The 16028-nt window shown below is 45.8% G+C and overlaps 3 protein-coding genes across 4 annotated transcripts; 1 reads left to right on the forward strand and 2 right to left on the reverse strand.

Annotated features, from left to right (window-relative positions):
• Positions 1–665: 665 nt before the first annotated feature.
• On the reverse strand, positions 666–6534 carry LOC131882601 (uncharacterized). Its single transcript, XM_059229802.1, has 9 exons — positions 5414–6534; positions 5067–5348; positions 4412–4905; positions 4042–4338; positions 3737–3964; positions 2323–3181; positions 2018–2240; positions 1749–1930; positions 666–1672 (listed from the first exon to the last, which is right to left on the reverse strand). The coding sequence occupies exons 1-9, from the start codon at positions 6159–6161 to the stop codon at positions 741–743; spliced, it is 4245 nt and encodes a 1414-aa protein (XP_059085785.1). The 5' UTR covers positions 6162–6534; the 3' UTR covers positions 666–740.
• A 2259-nt stretch (positions 6535–8793) lies between these two features.
• On the forward strand, positions 8794–12209 carry LOC131882684 (coatomer subunit zeta-1-like). 2 transcript variants are annotated; one of them, XM_059229920.1, is made up of 5 exons: positions 8794–8958; positions 9033–9278; positions 10209–10433; positions 11850–11891; positions 12070–12209. In XM_059229920.1, exons 1-5 carry the CDS (start codon positions 8941–8943, stop codon positions 12115–12117), a joined length of 579 nt encoding a protein of 192 aa, XP_059085903.1. In that variant the 5' UTR covers positions 8794–8940; the 3' UTR covers positions 12118–12209. The 2 variants fall into 2 exon arrangements, with proteins under 2 accessions (XP_059085903.1, XP_059085911.1); XM_059229928.1 differs by lacking the exon at positions 11850–11891 and having other exon boundaries at positions 8799–8958.
• Positions 12210–12257: 48 nt separating this feature from the next.
• LOC131882667 (T-complex protein 1 subunit epsilon-like) lies at positions 12258–15593 on the reverse strand. The gene is made up of 7 exons (XM_059229894.1): positions 15341–15593; positions 14654–15271; positions 13923–14192; positions 13569–13754; positions 13236–13373; positions 12869–13049; positions 12258–12565 (listed from the first exon to the last, which is right to left on the reverse strand). Exons 1-7 carry the CDS (start codon positions 15449–15451, stop codon positions 12444–12446), a joined length of 1626 nt encoding a protein of 541 aa, XP_059085877.1. The 5' UTR covers positions 15452–15593; the 3' UTR covers positions 12258–12443.
• Between the last annotated feature and the right edge of the window lie 435 nt (positions 15594–16028).

The raw sequence follows: 16028 nt of genomic DNA on the forward strand, positions 1-16028 counted from the left end.
GGGGTAATCGGGTCGTCTTTGACTTGCCCTTATTGCGATTGTCGTGGTTCCAAACGCTCCCCGACTACCAATTTCCTAAGGCCTGGAACTCGTTTTTTCGTGAAATGAACTCTTTAATGCATAATGACCTTTCAACGAATCAATGGATCTCATATATGACAGAAATAATCACGCACTCATACTCAACAGTGTGTAACATACGGAATTGCTACTCTTTTGCCGGGGATGACCATTTATGGACTCTCCCGACCCAAGTAAAGACAATTTCCACATACTTGTTTGAGGCTACCTGTCTCCTCGGCCCCGCAACAGTCAAGTCCCTAGTTCGAACTAGTTCGAACGTGCTCCCCCCCCCCTGACTGACCGTATGTCCAAGAGGACGAGAGGACGAAGGGGTCCCCGTTGATATAAGCCCCATGGCTTATGAGGGACCAGGTTTGATGTATGTAACAATTGTGCAACTTGTTTTATCACAGCTATACCCGAAATACAAAAATGTTATGTGCCCAGTTGTTGGAAGCTAAGATGCACTATAAAAGGTTGCGATTGTTTTTACAAAACACTTGCCCTCCCAGCTCGTATTCTATAATTCAAATCCCAACGCCCTGCCAATCCAATGGTCAAAAAGGCGTTTTTGAAGAACAAAAGCACAACTGAACAAATGATTGTACGCAGGGTGCATCCAACATGTATTCTTTAACATTTAGCACGCTTTGTGCAAACTCACAGCAGGACATGAATCATAGCGATGCGTTTTCACCAATACCCTCAACGTGACTCGAGTCTCCTTGATCGTCGTCATCGTCGTCATTTTCCAAGGTCAACGGCTCCATTTCGCAATCCTCGTTCCAGTCCTCAAGGGCAGATTCCAGATCACCGCTGGTCCCGCCATTGAGGTTATCATTGGTACTCCTCAGATCGTCAAAGGTGTTGGGATCCATGTCTTCCGAGGGAGGATTGGGCGTGCGCAGACTCGTGTTGGAATCCTCATGGAACGATCCCAAAATGTCGTCCTCTTCATGGTGAGTGTCTGGTTCGTTCACTCCATTGAACGTGCTAGGTTCCAAGGACAGAGTCTGAGAGTCCTCATCAAACGTCGAGCTTTCCATATCGTGAAGCGGATTCATTGACGCCTTGGATTCTTCGGCATAACTTGTGGACTTGGCCGGATTGGAATCGTCTTCAAGACCAGACGAAGATTGTTTGTCGACCAAGAGCTCGTCAAATGGCGATGGTTTGTCCTTGGAGTTCGAATGGGTTTCTTTCGATTGGCCTTGAGCGGTCTCCTCGTCCTCATCGACCGATGGATGGGAGGAATGAGCGTTGGATAGTCTTATCGAGTCAACATCCGTCTTGCTGTTGCTTTCTTCGTCGTCCATGGAGGGTTTTCGTTGAAGACCCAAAAAGGCCAAAGGGCCTTCTTGACCACTGGGTTTCTTTTCTTCCTTGGACTCCAGAGGCTTCAGATAAGCCTTGGCCATCACTTCGTTCGGGTCATACGACTCGATCTTGTCATCATCGTCATCAGTTTCCTTGGCCGACACCTTGTTAAACACGGCCCAAGACGAAGAACTGGAGGAATGGGAGGCTGACGATCGGCCTTTTCGAGCCTTTTTGGCCACCTCCCGACTCGGATAGGCGGATAAGCAGCCATTCAAGGCCAGATGTTTGGCTGGAAGGGTCAATTCATCATTACGTTAGCAAAGTGACTTGCGATCGACTGACGCACAACAATCGTTGACTCTCACCCATTTTATTGCCGGACGGAGATTTGAAGCCGCAGCAGCAGTACATATCTTTGCTCTGGATACAGGGCACGCCCAATGTGAATTCGGGTTTGCCCGGGGATTTATGGAATATCTCCACATGAGCACTCATGGATTTGGCGCAACAAGTGGAAAATCGGCATTTGGTGCAACATAAATACGCCCTGTAAGGAAATTTCCAAATGATTTAGTTACATAGACTCACAACTTTCCCCCCTTTCTCTCTTCGGTGGTCGATGAAAGCTACTTACGTGAAGTGAGATTTTTGAACGAGTTTGACGCCGCATTCGCTACAGTTTTCCGATTCCACGTCATAAATTATCAGGTCCTCGAGGTTTTGGCCCGCAAATGCGGTTTGTTGCTGGACACTCTTGATCCATGCGGGCTTGCGCACGGCTAGTCGAACATTTCGCTCGATGGGTTTCGGGATTTTCAGCGGCGTCTCATTGCCCATGTAAGTGTAACGCTCTAACTCTGTAATCAAAAGGCCCATTTGCTTGGTTTGAATACCCGTAATTGAGTAGACAGATGCCCAATTGAATTGACCAAGACTTACTTTCAAAGGATCGGTAGGAGGCGTGATCGCGCTCGATGTGTTTCCTCATGGAACCGTCCTTGAGGAAAGTCAAGCAACACTTCTTGCACGTGAGTTTCTTATCCTGATGCTCTTGGAGATGCTGGACGAACGACACAGCCACATTCGAGCTATAGCCTTTATCACTGCACAGGGTGAAGGTCTTCAAGCATCTGGGGCATTGCAACTTATCCGTACGATCATGGCTCTCTTGGAAATGATCAATCACATCTCGATGGAACGAGCTCCGATAAGCGCAAATGTGACACCCATAGGGCAACTCGCTACCCACGTGGAAGGCCTCCATGTGGGCCAAAAGTAAGGGCTTCGTCTCAAAGCCCTGATCACAGATCCGACACACGAACTCGAAACCCTTCATGAAATGCACCCGATCCAGATGGGTCTGCAACCCGAAGGGCGTGTCAAAGTCCTTGAAGCAGTACTTGCATTGGCACAGATCCACCAGATCCACGGCGGCGGCTCTCTCACTCTCCACGTGTAAGCTCAGATGCTTCATGAACTCGATGTTGTTCATGTAGATCTTCTTGCACAGATGACACTTGAATACCATGTCGGCTTTGAACTCGCCGGACAAGATCTCACTGGCGCCTTCGATGGTGCCGTAGTAGAAGCTTTCCATATCGATTTCGGGCTTGTTGGACGATTTCGGCTTCTTGGCCACGACCTCTTCCGACGAATTGACCGAGGAGGACTTGCGTTTGTTGTTCCCACTGGAGTTGCTGTTCAACTGCGTGATGGCTGGGTGCTTGAGAGGGGTTCGCTTGGAGTTCGGTTCCACGAGTCCATTCCCAGGACCGGAATCGATCCCCGACGGCTTGGACTGAAAACATGGGAAGAGTAAGAATGAGTGGTTTTGGTCCATTTTTGCGGCTTCAGGATCGATTCATGTCAGAAGTATCTAAAAACCAGCTACACAGTCGGTAACTCGGTCCGACATTTTCGAATGGAATTCATTTTAGTGTTCTTTTTTTTTTTTTTTTAAGTTCCCGTCAAGTAAGTCAATGCTGATTAAAAAAAAGGGCCAACACGCTCCTCTTCACCCTCGACTAGGCCGGGGTTTTAAAAGCGAAATTTTAGACTCCGAGCATTATTTGACTTGGAACCGGAAAGAGTCCCACTCCTGCATGTGCTCTCCGTGTCTGGAATATGTCCCTCACTCATATAATTTCCTTTACTTTTGCAATTCGTTGAAACAAAACGGATGCATGCTTCTTTCCATGGCAACAAAGCTCTATCTAGAAAAGCAAAATCAACATTTTCTTGAAATTTGCCAAAAAGCCATAGCGAGTAAAAACAAAACAAAATAACTTTGCCGTGATTCTCGGATGCCATCGGAGTTACGACAAGTGCATGAAATTGTTTGGGTTTTGCTTACAGGTGGGCGCACGGTGCTCATTCGCCAATCTCGGAAGGGCTCGTCGGTGATCTCCTTGATTCGGGCAGAAAATGTGGTATTCTGAGTCCGAGCAATTGCCGTGACGTCTGAGATCTTGCTAATGATGGTATTGAAACTGAGCAACGGGTAATGAGCAATCACTTCGCGGAACGAGAGTTCGTCCAGGAATTGTTGAATGGTATTGGTTGACAACACAGACAGCGTGTTCTGGAATGCGAAGCAAAAATGTTGTGGAACCTGTTCCAAGGATATATTATATCTCATACTCTCTAGTCGTCTCGTACTTGAAACATTTTGGGCACAACTTTCTTGAGGTACTCCATAATTTGAATATTGGTCTGGGCTCGTTTGGGCGAAGTGGTCGCATTCTGAGTCACGATGGTGAAGCCCATCATTTTCAGTCGTTGGCGATCAATGGAGAAGTCCGTCACGATATGAGAGTTCTGATTGATCCAAATGGGCAGAGGCTTGAAGATCTGGGCGAATCGACTGGCCAGCGTCACATTCTTGGCCGGCTCGGTGGCTCTCAATCGAATGCAACCCGTGTGACGGTCCAGAATGCCCAACACCTCAACTTTGACCTGTTAAACCCATGTTTTGAAGATTGTATTACACACCATAATAATCAGTCAATCAGACAACAGACTGCCTCACCTCTCGTTTGCATCCGTCCGAGGAGGTGGTGCCTAATGAGATCACCCCAATTTCCACAGACTTGCCCGGTCCGCCCAAAGATGACACTTCGTCGTGAACGGTGGCTGTGCACACGCCACGTAAGGCCTGATAATACTGGGAGACCGTGGCCTGATCCACCTTCACCCATTGGACCACGTTCTGAATGTTGGTCTGACAGCACCAATGATAGATGAGTTTGAGCACCACCATGGGCGGCTGCGTGGTCAGTTCGAAGATGGAGCCGCGGAACACGGACACGAGTTGGGCCGTGGCGGTGAGATGCTTCTCCGAGATCCACACATAGCCTCCGGAATGGGGGAACTTCTTGCTATCCGAGTACATGCCCAATTTCAGCTTGAACGGCTGACCGTGGGGCGAGGTCGCGTATTGCTCCGATGGCACCAGTCCCATTTGAATGAGCCATTCCGTGAACTTGGCCGGGGAGTACACCAACAAAGATTTGACCTTGACATCTAGGATGAGAAACTGTTTTTTTTTTAACATTACTGGCTCTGGTGCCATTCAACTAGACAATTCTGAACATCAATGTCAGCCTAGGCCATGTTAGACTTGTCAAGTTCAAAGTGTTTTCATGAAATAAAAATCTGGTGGCGGTGGGCCGCTGCCGACTGACCTAGTTCCGAGCGTTTGGCCGATGGATTTTGCACCATTTTCTGGGGTTTGGGCGTGACGGCCAAGGCCGGAAAGGGATGCTTGGTCCGATCCGAACGCGATTGAGGCACATCAGCCGCGGGAGCGGATTCCGTCAGATCCACCACAGGCGGTTGAGGCGCGGTAGGGCGGGGCGGGACCGGTGGGGCGCCCGAGCGAATGGCCACAGCGTGCGGCACAGGTCGACGGGCGCGGTATGAGGCGCTGGCCCGCGGTCCGGGAGCGGAAAGAGGTGGGTGGGGCACTGAAATCAACGTGAAATAAAGCCTCAACCGCCGGATTGAAATCCTAAGGAGAGTTTAGGTTTACCGGCCGCAGAGAGTCGGGGCGATGTTAGTCGCGGAGTAGACATGCGTGGACCGGGTAAGCGGGGCGTGGACATGACCATACGGGTGCCGCCCATTCGCACGGGCAAGGGGGCGCGACTAACCGAATTGGGCAAGGACGTCAACACGTTGGTGGTGGCTCCGTGAGCGGTCGAGGTGTTGATGGTGCCCAAAATGCGACCCGTGCGCGGATCCAGCAAGTAACGAAAAGAACTGGGCGCCATGACCGGCGTTAACGGAGTGGGCCCGTTATTGGGCGGGAGACCCACGGGTAACCGTGGTAAGGTCAAAGGTACGGAGGGCAAGACGGGCAACCGCGGGCCAGCCGCACTCGAAACGCTTGCGTTGGTCACGGTCGTGGTGGTGGTCACGCGGAATTGGACTTGACCATTTTCCTGCGGCGTGATACGGGCACCGGCCGCGGCCAGATTTTCCAATTTTTTCATACTTTTGCCGAATTCACGGGCCAACCGTTGGGCATTGTTGGCTTGCACCTCCGTTAAAGGGTCATCATCGCAACTCATGAACAACGGCACGTCACGCCGCACCCGCATTTGCGAAGCCGGTCCAGGTCGTCGCACTAATTCAATGGGGGTGGCGTTTTTCCCGCCATTTGCCTCCGTCCCGGTCGGTTGCTGGGCCACGGGCGGAGTCACTTCCGCCATTTCTTCGTCGTCTGAGAGTGACACAGTGGCCACGGGTGCGTCCGACGATCCCGTCTCACCCGCCATCGTGTTTCACCCGCTTAACGGATCCCTGCAACGCACCACGGTCAATGTCCAGCACGGGGAGAACTGTTGATATTCCTGGGTTCCATGAAGCTATGCCTCGCCCTAGCTGAATAAACTCAAAAATCTGGCCTCATCGTAATAGCCGCATTCAATACCATAGGATGGTGGGGGTTTTCGGCCCTCAGCCCGATTCACAGTCGACTTTAGCTGGTCTGATTCGGCCTTCCGGCCGGGATTGGAGATTGGCCGCAAAAAAACCGTAAATGAGAAGCTGACATAGGGATGAAAGTCAGAGCCAAATGGCTATTTGCAACGGTGGTGTAAGACGGTTAAGGAACCAGTGGGTGGAGCTAGAGCGATGAGGCGGAGTGGCCAGGTCAGGCCAGAGGAAACTTGAGGTGAACTGAGGGTTGGGGGATGGGCAATGGGGAGTTGGACATCCCTGATGTGTGGGCTGTATCCCTGGTACCCATGTGGATTTGGCCATGAGAAATTAAATCGGGCATTAGGGGCATCCCGGAATGCAGCTGAATATTTCTGAACGATAAACTTTTCAACAAAGATCATGAAATGAAAGAAATAATGGATGAAAGAAATGGAAGAATAATTCTTTATAAATTATCATTAGTTTTAACTGGGTGATATTTGCATTGCCACTATCTAGAAAACTATTTCTGTAGTCTCGAATTTAGAGTACCAAAGGTGAAGGCTCTGTATTAGAAGAGTAGGAGCTACTGATGGGATCAAATAAATAATCACGGGAGGTTGCGACTAGGGCTACCAATTTACATTTTCAGTGGCATCTGACAACATTAGTGACAAATTAGGAAACCCGCTAATTAGTCACAAAAAGTAACACTGATTTTTTCTTCGTTCAAACCAGGGTTAAATGTTTGGTCAAACCTAACCTTTTACGTTACATTGGAAACGACTGGTGCTATAACTTTCCTATCTTTCTAGCACTCCTGATTTTGAAAATTTGTTTGAGCCTATCACTAGTAGGAGCATGAAAGGCGACCTCTGACGGGGGCAGTCTTCAAGATCCAAGAAGCCGTCATTTGTAACAAATGAAACTGTCACAGTTTTAAATGACAATGCAATAGGTCTTTTCCTGCCAACAGCTTTTTGTTAGTGGTTTCTTGAATCTTGGAGGAAGTGCTTGTCAGAGGTCCCTTTTCATGCTTGTACTCTTCTACTAGAGAGCCCTACACAAGACTAAAGTTTGAATTTTCAGCATTGAAGATGAAGCAATGAAGAGTGAAAGCAAGTGCATTGTGATTTATTACTGCAGCTGAATTGGTAACCATGGGAAAGAGCCATTCCAGGCAATGGAAGGCAGCACCTCTACATATCAGAAATCATACCCTCACAGCCATTCAGCTATCATATATTTGTTCAAATGACTCACTAGTGGCACACTCTCTTGGGCTCTGTGCTTTCATGGCTTAGCCATTCAGCTATCATATATTTGTTCAAATGACTCACTAGTGGCACACTCTCTTGGGCTCTGTGCTTTCATGGCTTAGCCATTCAGCTATCATATATTTGTTCAAATGACTCACTAGTGGCACACTCTCTTGGGCTCTGTGCTTTCATGGCTTAGCCATTGTGCATTCATTTATTTTGGTCTGGCGGTAATAAAAATTCCCCTGAGTTGGACAATACTTAACCATTAATCAACCTGTAACCTTAGTTATTTAGACTATAATATTTGTTATGTTGTTGACAGGGCTCACATAGAGTAGTGAATAACATCCTACATATTTTTCAATTTAACTTTTTAGGATCAACTTACTCTTTCAGAAAGTTGAACAAATTACCAAGAAAAATCAATTCACTTTGATTAGGATTTAGTAGAGGATTTAGGTTCTATCTCATGGTGCATTTTGTGCCTTTTCAATTGCTCTAGGTTGTGAATCTATAATTGAGTGCAGCAGTTGACCAAGTCATAACTTGAAATAGCCATTTGTGTATCATTTGGATCAAAATGTAATTTGAGACCTGAACTGAAGAAATCAAAGGGATCAAATTCAGTGGGACTGATTAGCAAACTACACATGCAGACTGACGGATCCTTTCAGTGTGCATCATGTCAGGCACATGCTGGCATTTTATTTCTCAACCTATGTTTCACCTCCGTATCTGACTTGAGATGTATTGAAGAGTCTGCCAAGTTCAATTTTGTTGATTTTTACATCTTCTGGCACAGAAAAGATAGGAGTTTGGAATCAACGTTCAGCTCCCCTACAGAGCAGGAAAAAGAGTAAGCTTAGTCATTGTGCTAGAACCCAAATGTTTGACAAGGCTGCAACCTTGTTAACTAATTGTACAATCCAATGGCATGGTTCAAATGAGACTGGACGCAATAAGCTAGTCAAGTGAATTGTAGTAAGCCAAATAAAGTGAGATGCACCAAGTTGAGACTCTCATACCCTTAGGATACCTGACCCATTATCCTGCCATCCAAGAGTCAAGCAAAGCGATACAAAACTAGGCAGGTTAAAAAGGAACATCTGGGCTAACGCTGACATGCATCCGAGTTCACCCTACCCACTGCGCCCATCCAGTGCCGGAAACTGGCTCATCCTGTTCATTTTCTCATGAGCCTGATTGTTCTCGGCCGCATTTGTATATTGTTGACCACGTCAACTCGAGCCCTGCTTTAGTGCTGACAGCTTAGGAAAAGAGGCAAAGAAAAGACTGACTTCAGAGTATTTGAGTGCTTGATTGACCGGACAATTCCCGACTTGATCATCGTGCTTAATCATTGGATTTCACCATGGACGGCATGCTCTTGGTAAGGAGGATATCCTCAATATTGGGTTGGATAAATGATGGATAATGACGATGGTGGCTTCGGTCGGTTTCTAGGCTCCTTCTTTGTACGCCATCAAAGGCATCGCCATTCTGGACAATGACGGTCGACGGATCTTGGCCAACTATTACGATGCGGACGTGTTTCCCGGGATCAAGGAGCAGAAGGCTTTCGAGAAGAGTCTTTTTGCCAAGACGGCCAAGGCCAACGGCGAGATCATCATGTTGGACGGTCTGACCTGCCTCTATCGATCCAATGTCGACCTCTTCTTCTATGTCATGGGATCTGTCCACGAAAACGAGGTCAGAACCACTCACTACCCATCAAAACATGGTCAAATAGTCAAATCAAACGAGATTGTCATGGATAGTTTAGCGGGAGCGTATGTGTACTTGTTCAAAGGCTGGCAGGGCCTCAGACATATGGGCTCACCCCTGGGCTCGACCCCCTCGAACCCTTCAATAGGATATCGTTCGTATCTTGGTTGAATACTGTTTAGTTCTTAGGATTGAAGTCCTGCCCAATAACCAAGATGGTTCACGCTAGCGATGTTTCTTGTGAAGCAGTCGATTCGAAAGTTATAGAGGAGATCGTTCTATTGTTGTAATGCAAAGGTTGGATTTCCCAACCTACCTTCGCCCGGATTGACCCTTTCATAAAGTAGTTATGACTCAAAGCTATGCAACACCCTAATCCGACGAAGGAAGGACCCCCAAAGTAAGGGTGAGACTAGTATTGTATTTGTCCGGCGGTTTATGTTGAACCCAACAAAAACTTCACATTTTGTACCGTCTAAGTAACATATACACGCCAGTTGCATCTCTTTTTTACTCAGGTATTGACCCTATGTCGCGTGTTTTAATTGTCAGTTTCATCTTCCTTATTTTGACTGTCAAAATCCAAATTGATCTTGAGTTTTTAATTAGCGCGGGAAGAGAGAGTGCCAAATGGCTAATACATTTTGCAGTATGCCACCGCATAGCCAAAAAAAAATTCTATTGGGGGGGCTGAATTCAATTCATATCCTTAGGAATGTCAGGGTCGAGAATTAACAGTGTGGAATTGAGTTCCAAAAACAAATAAATAATGTACTGTGTTCTTCCTCCCAAGAGAAACTGGCCCTAGGCTAGAATTACGCGCTTCAATTTTCAGCATGGTCGAAACACTCGATCTAAAGTTATGACGTCTCCAAACTCACTAAATATATAACTCTTGGATTAATTTTCTTCCAGTTGCTTTTGATGTCCGTACTGAATTGCGTGTACGACACCGTGAGTCAGATCTTGCGTAAGAATGTGGAGAAGCGTTCGTTATTTGACCACCTGGATATCATCATGTTGGCTTTGGACGAGATCTGTGATGGGGGCATCATCCTGGAGTCCGATCCCAATGCCGTGGTGTCTCGTGTGGCTCTCCGGACCGACGATATTCCCTTGGGCGAGCAAACGGTGGCTCAGGTAAAGCCTCTATTTACCATATGCTCAGTCAGTCGCTTTGGCGGTATGGGTCAGACCAAAACCAATGTGACATTTCCACTTTCCAACACGTGTCTTCAGTTGAATCAAAAGCCATTTCAAAGCGAGGTCTGTTTTTCCCAAAAAAATGAATGTAAGATCAGAGTTTGTGAGGGCAAAATGAAAATTTATTATCTTATACGAAAGGCATGTATAAGTGCTAAAAGTTGTAGTTCATTGCTTTTCACGAGTGGATAAAAAGTAACTTACCTAATACAATGAGTAGAAAGTAAAGAAAGTTAAGCAGACAATACATACAAGAGACAATCTTTTAGAGTTGGGCTTTTTCGTGAGAACTGTAGCTGAAACCGAAAAAAAACCCTGATTTTTTAGGCCACATTGATCTTTTGGCTAAGTTTATTTATAGTTTCAAAAGAGCCTTTCAAAAAGTTACGTAATCAGATTTTTTTGAGTTTTGTCAAAATAAATATTCACAAACATATTGTTCATTGCTTTTGCCACTCCAACCACCTTCTTGGTGTATGGTTGTTTTTTTTTAAATCAAAATACTAAAAGACATCAACAAGTACCCATAAACCGGTGGGTTATTATGCTGATAATAAAGGCATTGAATATTCTGAAAAAAAAATAGAATAATTTCAACACATCTTTTACTTGTATACATTTTCTTCTTGCTCAGCTAGGTAAATTTAAAATTTGCACATATGTGATCGATCAATCGTTGCGTTGCAATATTCTGAAATCGTCTTACAAACATTTGGAAACATTGATTACAATTTAACTCAACAATGAATGAAGTGTGGCGACATTTATTTCGACCCATTAGTCTGGGTATTTGAGTTCATATATAACTATTCATATACTTGGGAGCCAAATCCGATGAACTATTACAACTATTTGAATTCATATAACCCATCAGTGACTTGATAGCCCATACCCCATTACTTAACAAATGGTAACTAAGTGTTCTCTTAATGTCCATTAACGATATTTTTTTTTTTTTAAGTTTTAGCTTTTAGGCACTTCTTAATGAGAGCGAAAATCACCAATTCAATTACACTAAAGCTATGAAAACGATTGCTCAAAAGTACTAACCCGACTTCTAATTGTTGGTTAGAGGTCTCAGCAAGTAATGCGAACATGTGAGATGAAGAATAGTTATGTATTCAAATGAACGCTTTTAGTAGTAAGATTAAATTCAATTTGTCTTTATTAAAAACAAACATGATAAATCATCGTTGTTGACCAAACCTGACCCCTTGAAACCTCATCGAGTACTAGAATAATGGTGAATATATTTATTGCTCTTACGAAACAAGAGTCACATTTGTTCTGGTACTGACCTATTTCAACTTTGGGTATCCCTTTGAAGCCATCGGTAACTCTTTATTTGTTAAGGTTCAAGCCAAGATTGGGGCCAAGATGGCGGCCACTTCAGCTGTAAGTCCGAGTGTTGGGTTGGGGATTTTTGGCATTTGGCTGGTGGATCAGGGTGTGACAAATGAATAACGGCGGGTCTCATTCTTCCCTTTTGAGTTTTGTTTCTAGCGTATTTTCCAGTTTTGGGATTGGTTGAAGTTTTGTTTGGCAAGGTGACAGATATCCATTTCTTTTCCAGGTATTCCAATCTGCCAAGGAGCAACTCAAGTGGTCGCTCTTGAAATGAATTACCAGGTTGCATTCATATTTATACACGGATATATACTTCGTGATGTTCATTTTTCGTTTTTGAATTAAAGTTTTTACCTATTGGAGCAACTCGAATGTTTTTAGTTATTATTAAGTAACAAGAAAATTCGATTCAAGTTATTTGGTTATAAAGCATGAAGAGCATTTATTACGATTAGAAAAGTTCCTCGTGATTTAGATCTGTTGTGTTTCGTCACAGTGGTAGTGAAGGCGCATGAATAGAATGAATAGATCATAAAAAACAACGCGGAAAGGCGTGGCTTAGATTAATGTGAGAGTAAATTAGGTGGGTGGGCGGTGTCGTTAATTTTCTCCAGGCGAGCGAATATCGTCGATCTTCAAGATCATCTTCACGAGCTGCGTGGCCAAAAGAATCTGAGACTTCTTACTGTGGAGTGTCTCTAACACATGCGCCTTTCTCATATCTGAAAAAAGCAAAAAAAAAAAAATATCGCCAATATTAAATTACTCAGCATCAATCCATCCTAAAAAGGCAAGTTATGACTTGCAATAGCAGGAAAATTCTTATTTCGAGAAGGTTTTTCACCTGTTTAAAAGATATACGCTCGTCAGTCTATATTAGATATGAAGAGTGATAGTGCTTTCAAAATACTCTCGCACGATTGTACTTCAAACGATCATGATCAGTCTTGCGCCGATTACGACCAGGCAAAACAATGTGCTTGAATTGTACCCCCTAAAGTTGTAAAGTTGCTTGGTGTTCTTACCGTTGCTGCCCGCTCCCATGCAATCCACGCCCAAGGCAGGGTTCTTCTCGGCCACTTGCTGTGCTTTGATCTCGGTGATGGTTCGGATTGGGTCCAAACCCGAGTTCTCGGCCAGTGCCATTGGAATCATTTCCAAGGCATCTGAGAACGCTCTGAAGGCATACTGCTCAATGGTCTTGATCTGAAACGAAGACCAGATCAAATGGAGATGAAATTCCAAGCAACTGGGTTGTGGTTCTTGGATTGGAAAGAAGTGAGGCTTCAGAACATTTAGTAATCACAGTGTTCATTGGATTGACAGATTAAATATAGTTGATCATCATTGTTTTCAGTTAGCTTCGTCTTTAATGAGAACTTGATAGCTTACCTTATCGGCTTCCTTGCCAACGGCCAAGGCACACGAGATCTCGGAAGCTCCTCCACCATAAACCACCCGACTGTCGCGCACCAGATTTCGGACCACGCACAACGCATCGTGCATGCTTCGCTTGGCCTCATCGATGATCTATGAGGGCATGAAAGGATTGGTGATTTAGTATCCAGTTGATCAACGAGTCTAGATCGTGCTGTGTGAGGCAAGTTCAGAATCAAAGGTAAAATCATGGCTTTTGGTCATTGGATTGACAGATTTGATATAATGCACATCATGCTTTGGAGGTTGCAGTTTGCAAAAAAAAACTATGAAGAATTGTTCAAGTACCATTTGAGTGCCTCCGCGGAGGAAGATGGTGACAGCCTTCGAATTCTGGCATTCCTCGATGACGAGCATACGGTCCTTGGTGGTGCCGAAGGTCATCTCACGGACAATACCAGCCTTGCCGAGCTTGTCGCCTGTGAGTTCTTGGAACCGAGGTACAATGCGACCCCCTGTGGCGATAGCAATCAACTGCAATGTAGTAAGATTTGGGTCAGATTTGGGTCCAATAATCAAAATTGACAAGGTTGCGGGAGTTTTTATATTGTTTTCCGTTACGCAAATAATGACTCCACGCAACCTAGGCCGCTCGTCTCGCTGGCACTAGAGACACGAGGATGAAAAGGCTCCTGAACTCACCTCGATTTCGGGTCCACCCACCCATCGTACTGCGGGGAGATCGCGTTGAAGCAACAAGTGGTTGGCTTCGTCGTCGAAGCCCCACTGACAAATGGCCAGCGTGGCTCCGGCGTCTTTGACCTGTTTGACCATCTCGTCGAACTTCTCCAATTCGTATTTCCGGAGCAGTCGATAATCTTCAACAGAGGTCACGTCCAACTTGTGCTTGGTCTTGGGTTTGGGGGGTTCAAACGGACAGGTGAGAATGGCCAACTTGACGTCTTTCAGTTGCTACGAAAGAAAAGAGAGTGGTAAAACAAGGGTGTCTTTTTCCAGGAAGTACACGATTTACATGAATATACTTCATTATCAAAATAAATCTGTTCAATCAGAAGGTGGATAACCGGGCCCTATATGGGGCCCGGGTCCAAACCCTCCAGGCGTTTTGATCTGGCATGGGTCTGGCTACGGTATCTCATAGACCGAGATCCGAAGAATTCAATCATGCCCTCGTATGAACATATAAACTCCATAACTTGACTTCCTCAAGAGGATTGATATCTTCCGTGAAAGCATGCCAATGACAACCTCGTCATCGAAATCTCCACAGTGATAGAAAGAGCATAACCAATTTCCTATTCATAACACTAAACTAGGGTCAATCAAAAAGAAGGACAAACAATTAGATGGTTTCCACATTACTGTACAATTGTGATAAGAAAACTCGTGTCGCGATTCCATGAAGTTGTTACCTTGGGCATTTGGGGATGCGAAAAGTCCTTGTCCACAATGACGCCCTTGACCAACATGGAGTCTTCCATGCGCCCACCCACTTTGGCCTCGACATTAATGAGCTCGAAATTGACATCCCGTCGCTCAATGTCGGCCACCGATAAAATGGCGTGCACGGCAATCTCGGCCATCTGGCGATGACACTTGTTAATGATCTTCGAGCCCAGCGTGGTCATGGCCGTTTGGATCAGGTTCTCGGGATTCTTGGGGTCCACCTCAAAGCGATCGGCCACGGATTCTAAATGGTCCACGGCACATTTGGCCGCCAACTCGAATCCATCGGCGATCCGAATGGGGTGGATGCCCCGATCGATCAAGGCCTCGGCCTGCTCCAACAAAGCCCCGCAGAGCACCACCACGCCCGTGGTCCCGTCCCCAATCTCGTCATCCTGCGACTGCGATAACTGAACCATCAGCTTGGCCACCTCGTGGTCCACATCCATCATCTTCAGGATGGTGGCCCCGTCGTTCGTGATGGTGATGTCATTGTCCGAACTGACCATGAGCTTGTCCAAACCCTTGGGACCTAACGAGGTGCGCAACGTGGACGAAATCGAACGTGCTGCCATAATGTGACTCTAAAAAAGTAGACCCATCAAACCATCTATCCTGAAGAATTCGATTCTATTTCGCCTTTGATCGCTTACTTTCACGGCATCTTTGCCGGTCAATCGATTTTGATTGGCTTGATCCCGGAGGATGAGGAAGGGCCGCCCGTACTCATCAAAGGCCAAGCTTCCGATCGAGTTGGCCGCCATGATTTACGATCCACGGATGGCTGAGATTTTCCACGATTTCCAGGACGATATCCAAATCCACCCTTACTCTTCGTTGTTCCTGTCTGGCTTTCAGCTGAACCGCACCGTGATGTTTGTCGGAGATCGATCGAGGCAATCCCTAACTTCAGTGTGGCCAGGTCATTACTAGCCTTACAGGCCAGATTAGAGGTGAAAAGAAGCCAAAAACCAATTTTGAATTAGCATCAAGTAGAGGGCCTCTATCATCGAGCTTTTATCCTTTATTACATGAGACCAGCACATTAAACTTTCTAGAATGCATGCTATGAACGGCTAAAATTTGTCAATGGGCGATGCCTGTGTGACAAAATATGCGTGCCAATGGATAAATTGTGCAAGGGGTAGTTGGGAGGGATGGGATGGTCGAGTTCATCGAGTCAGTCGGAAATAATGGGTCTGTGTTAATCATACGGCGAATGGCCATTTCACAGACTTCTCTCTGTCCGACAACCATTATGTCAGGTTTTTACTATTTGGTGGCTTAAATGCCCAACTAGCAACCCTAGTAAAGAACGGCCAGATCCAGCTGGTCCAAACT

The sequence above is a fragment of the Tigriopus californicus genome, chromosome 1 (genome assembly GCF_007210705.1).
Source record: "Tigriopus californicus strain San Diego chromosome 1, Tcal_SD_v2.1, whole genome shotgun sequence".
Lineage (NCBI taxonomy): Eukaryota > Metazoa > Arthropoda > Copepoda > Harpacticoida > Harpacticidae > Tigriopus > Tigriopus californicus.

Excerpts from the sequence above, each read along its gene's own strand:
- LOC131882601 (XM_059229802.1), bottom strand. The coding sequence starts at position 6,161 with ATGGCGGGTGAGACGGGATCGTCGGACGCACCCGTGGCCACTGTGTCA. Across the intron at positions 4,339-4,411 it reads CGGACGGATGCAAACGAGAG|GTCAAAGTTGAGGTGTTGGG; the intron begins GTGAGGCAGTCT and ends TGGGTTTAACAG. Across the intron at positions 1,673-1,748 it reads TCCGTCCGGCAATAAAATGG|CCAAACATCTGGCCTTGAAT; the intron begins GTGAGAGTCAAC and ends TGACCCTTCCAG.
- LOC131882684 (XM_059229920.1), top strand. Across the intron at positions 9,279-10,208 it reads GATCTGTCCACGAAAACGAG|TTGCTTTTGATGTCCGTACT; the intron begins GTCAGAACCACT and ends ATTTTCTTCCAG. Across the intron at positions 10,434-11,849 it reads GCGAGCAAACGGTGGCTCAG|GTTCAAGCCAAGATTGGGGC; the intron begins GTAAAGCCTCTA and ends TTATTTGTTAAG.
- LOC131882667 (XM_059229894.1), bottom strand. The coding sequence starts at position 15,451 with ATGGCGGCCAACTCGATCGGAAGCTTGGCCTTTGATGAGTACGGGCGG. Across the intron at positions 14,193-14,653 it reads CGCATCCCCAAATGCCCAAG|CAACTGAAAGACGTCAAGTT; the intron begins GTAACAACTTCA and ends TTTCTTTCGTAG. Across the intron at positions 13,050-13,235 it reads TTGGCAAGGAAGCCGATAAG|ATCAAGACCATTGAGCAGTA; the intron begins GTAAGCTATCAA and ends TCTTCGTTTCAG.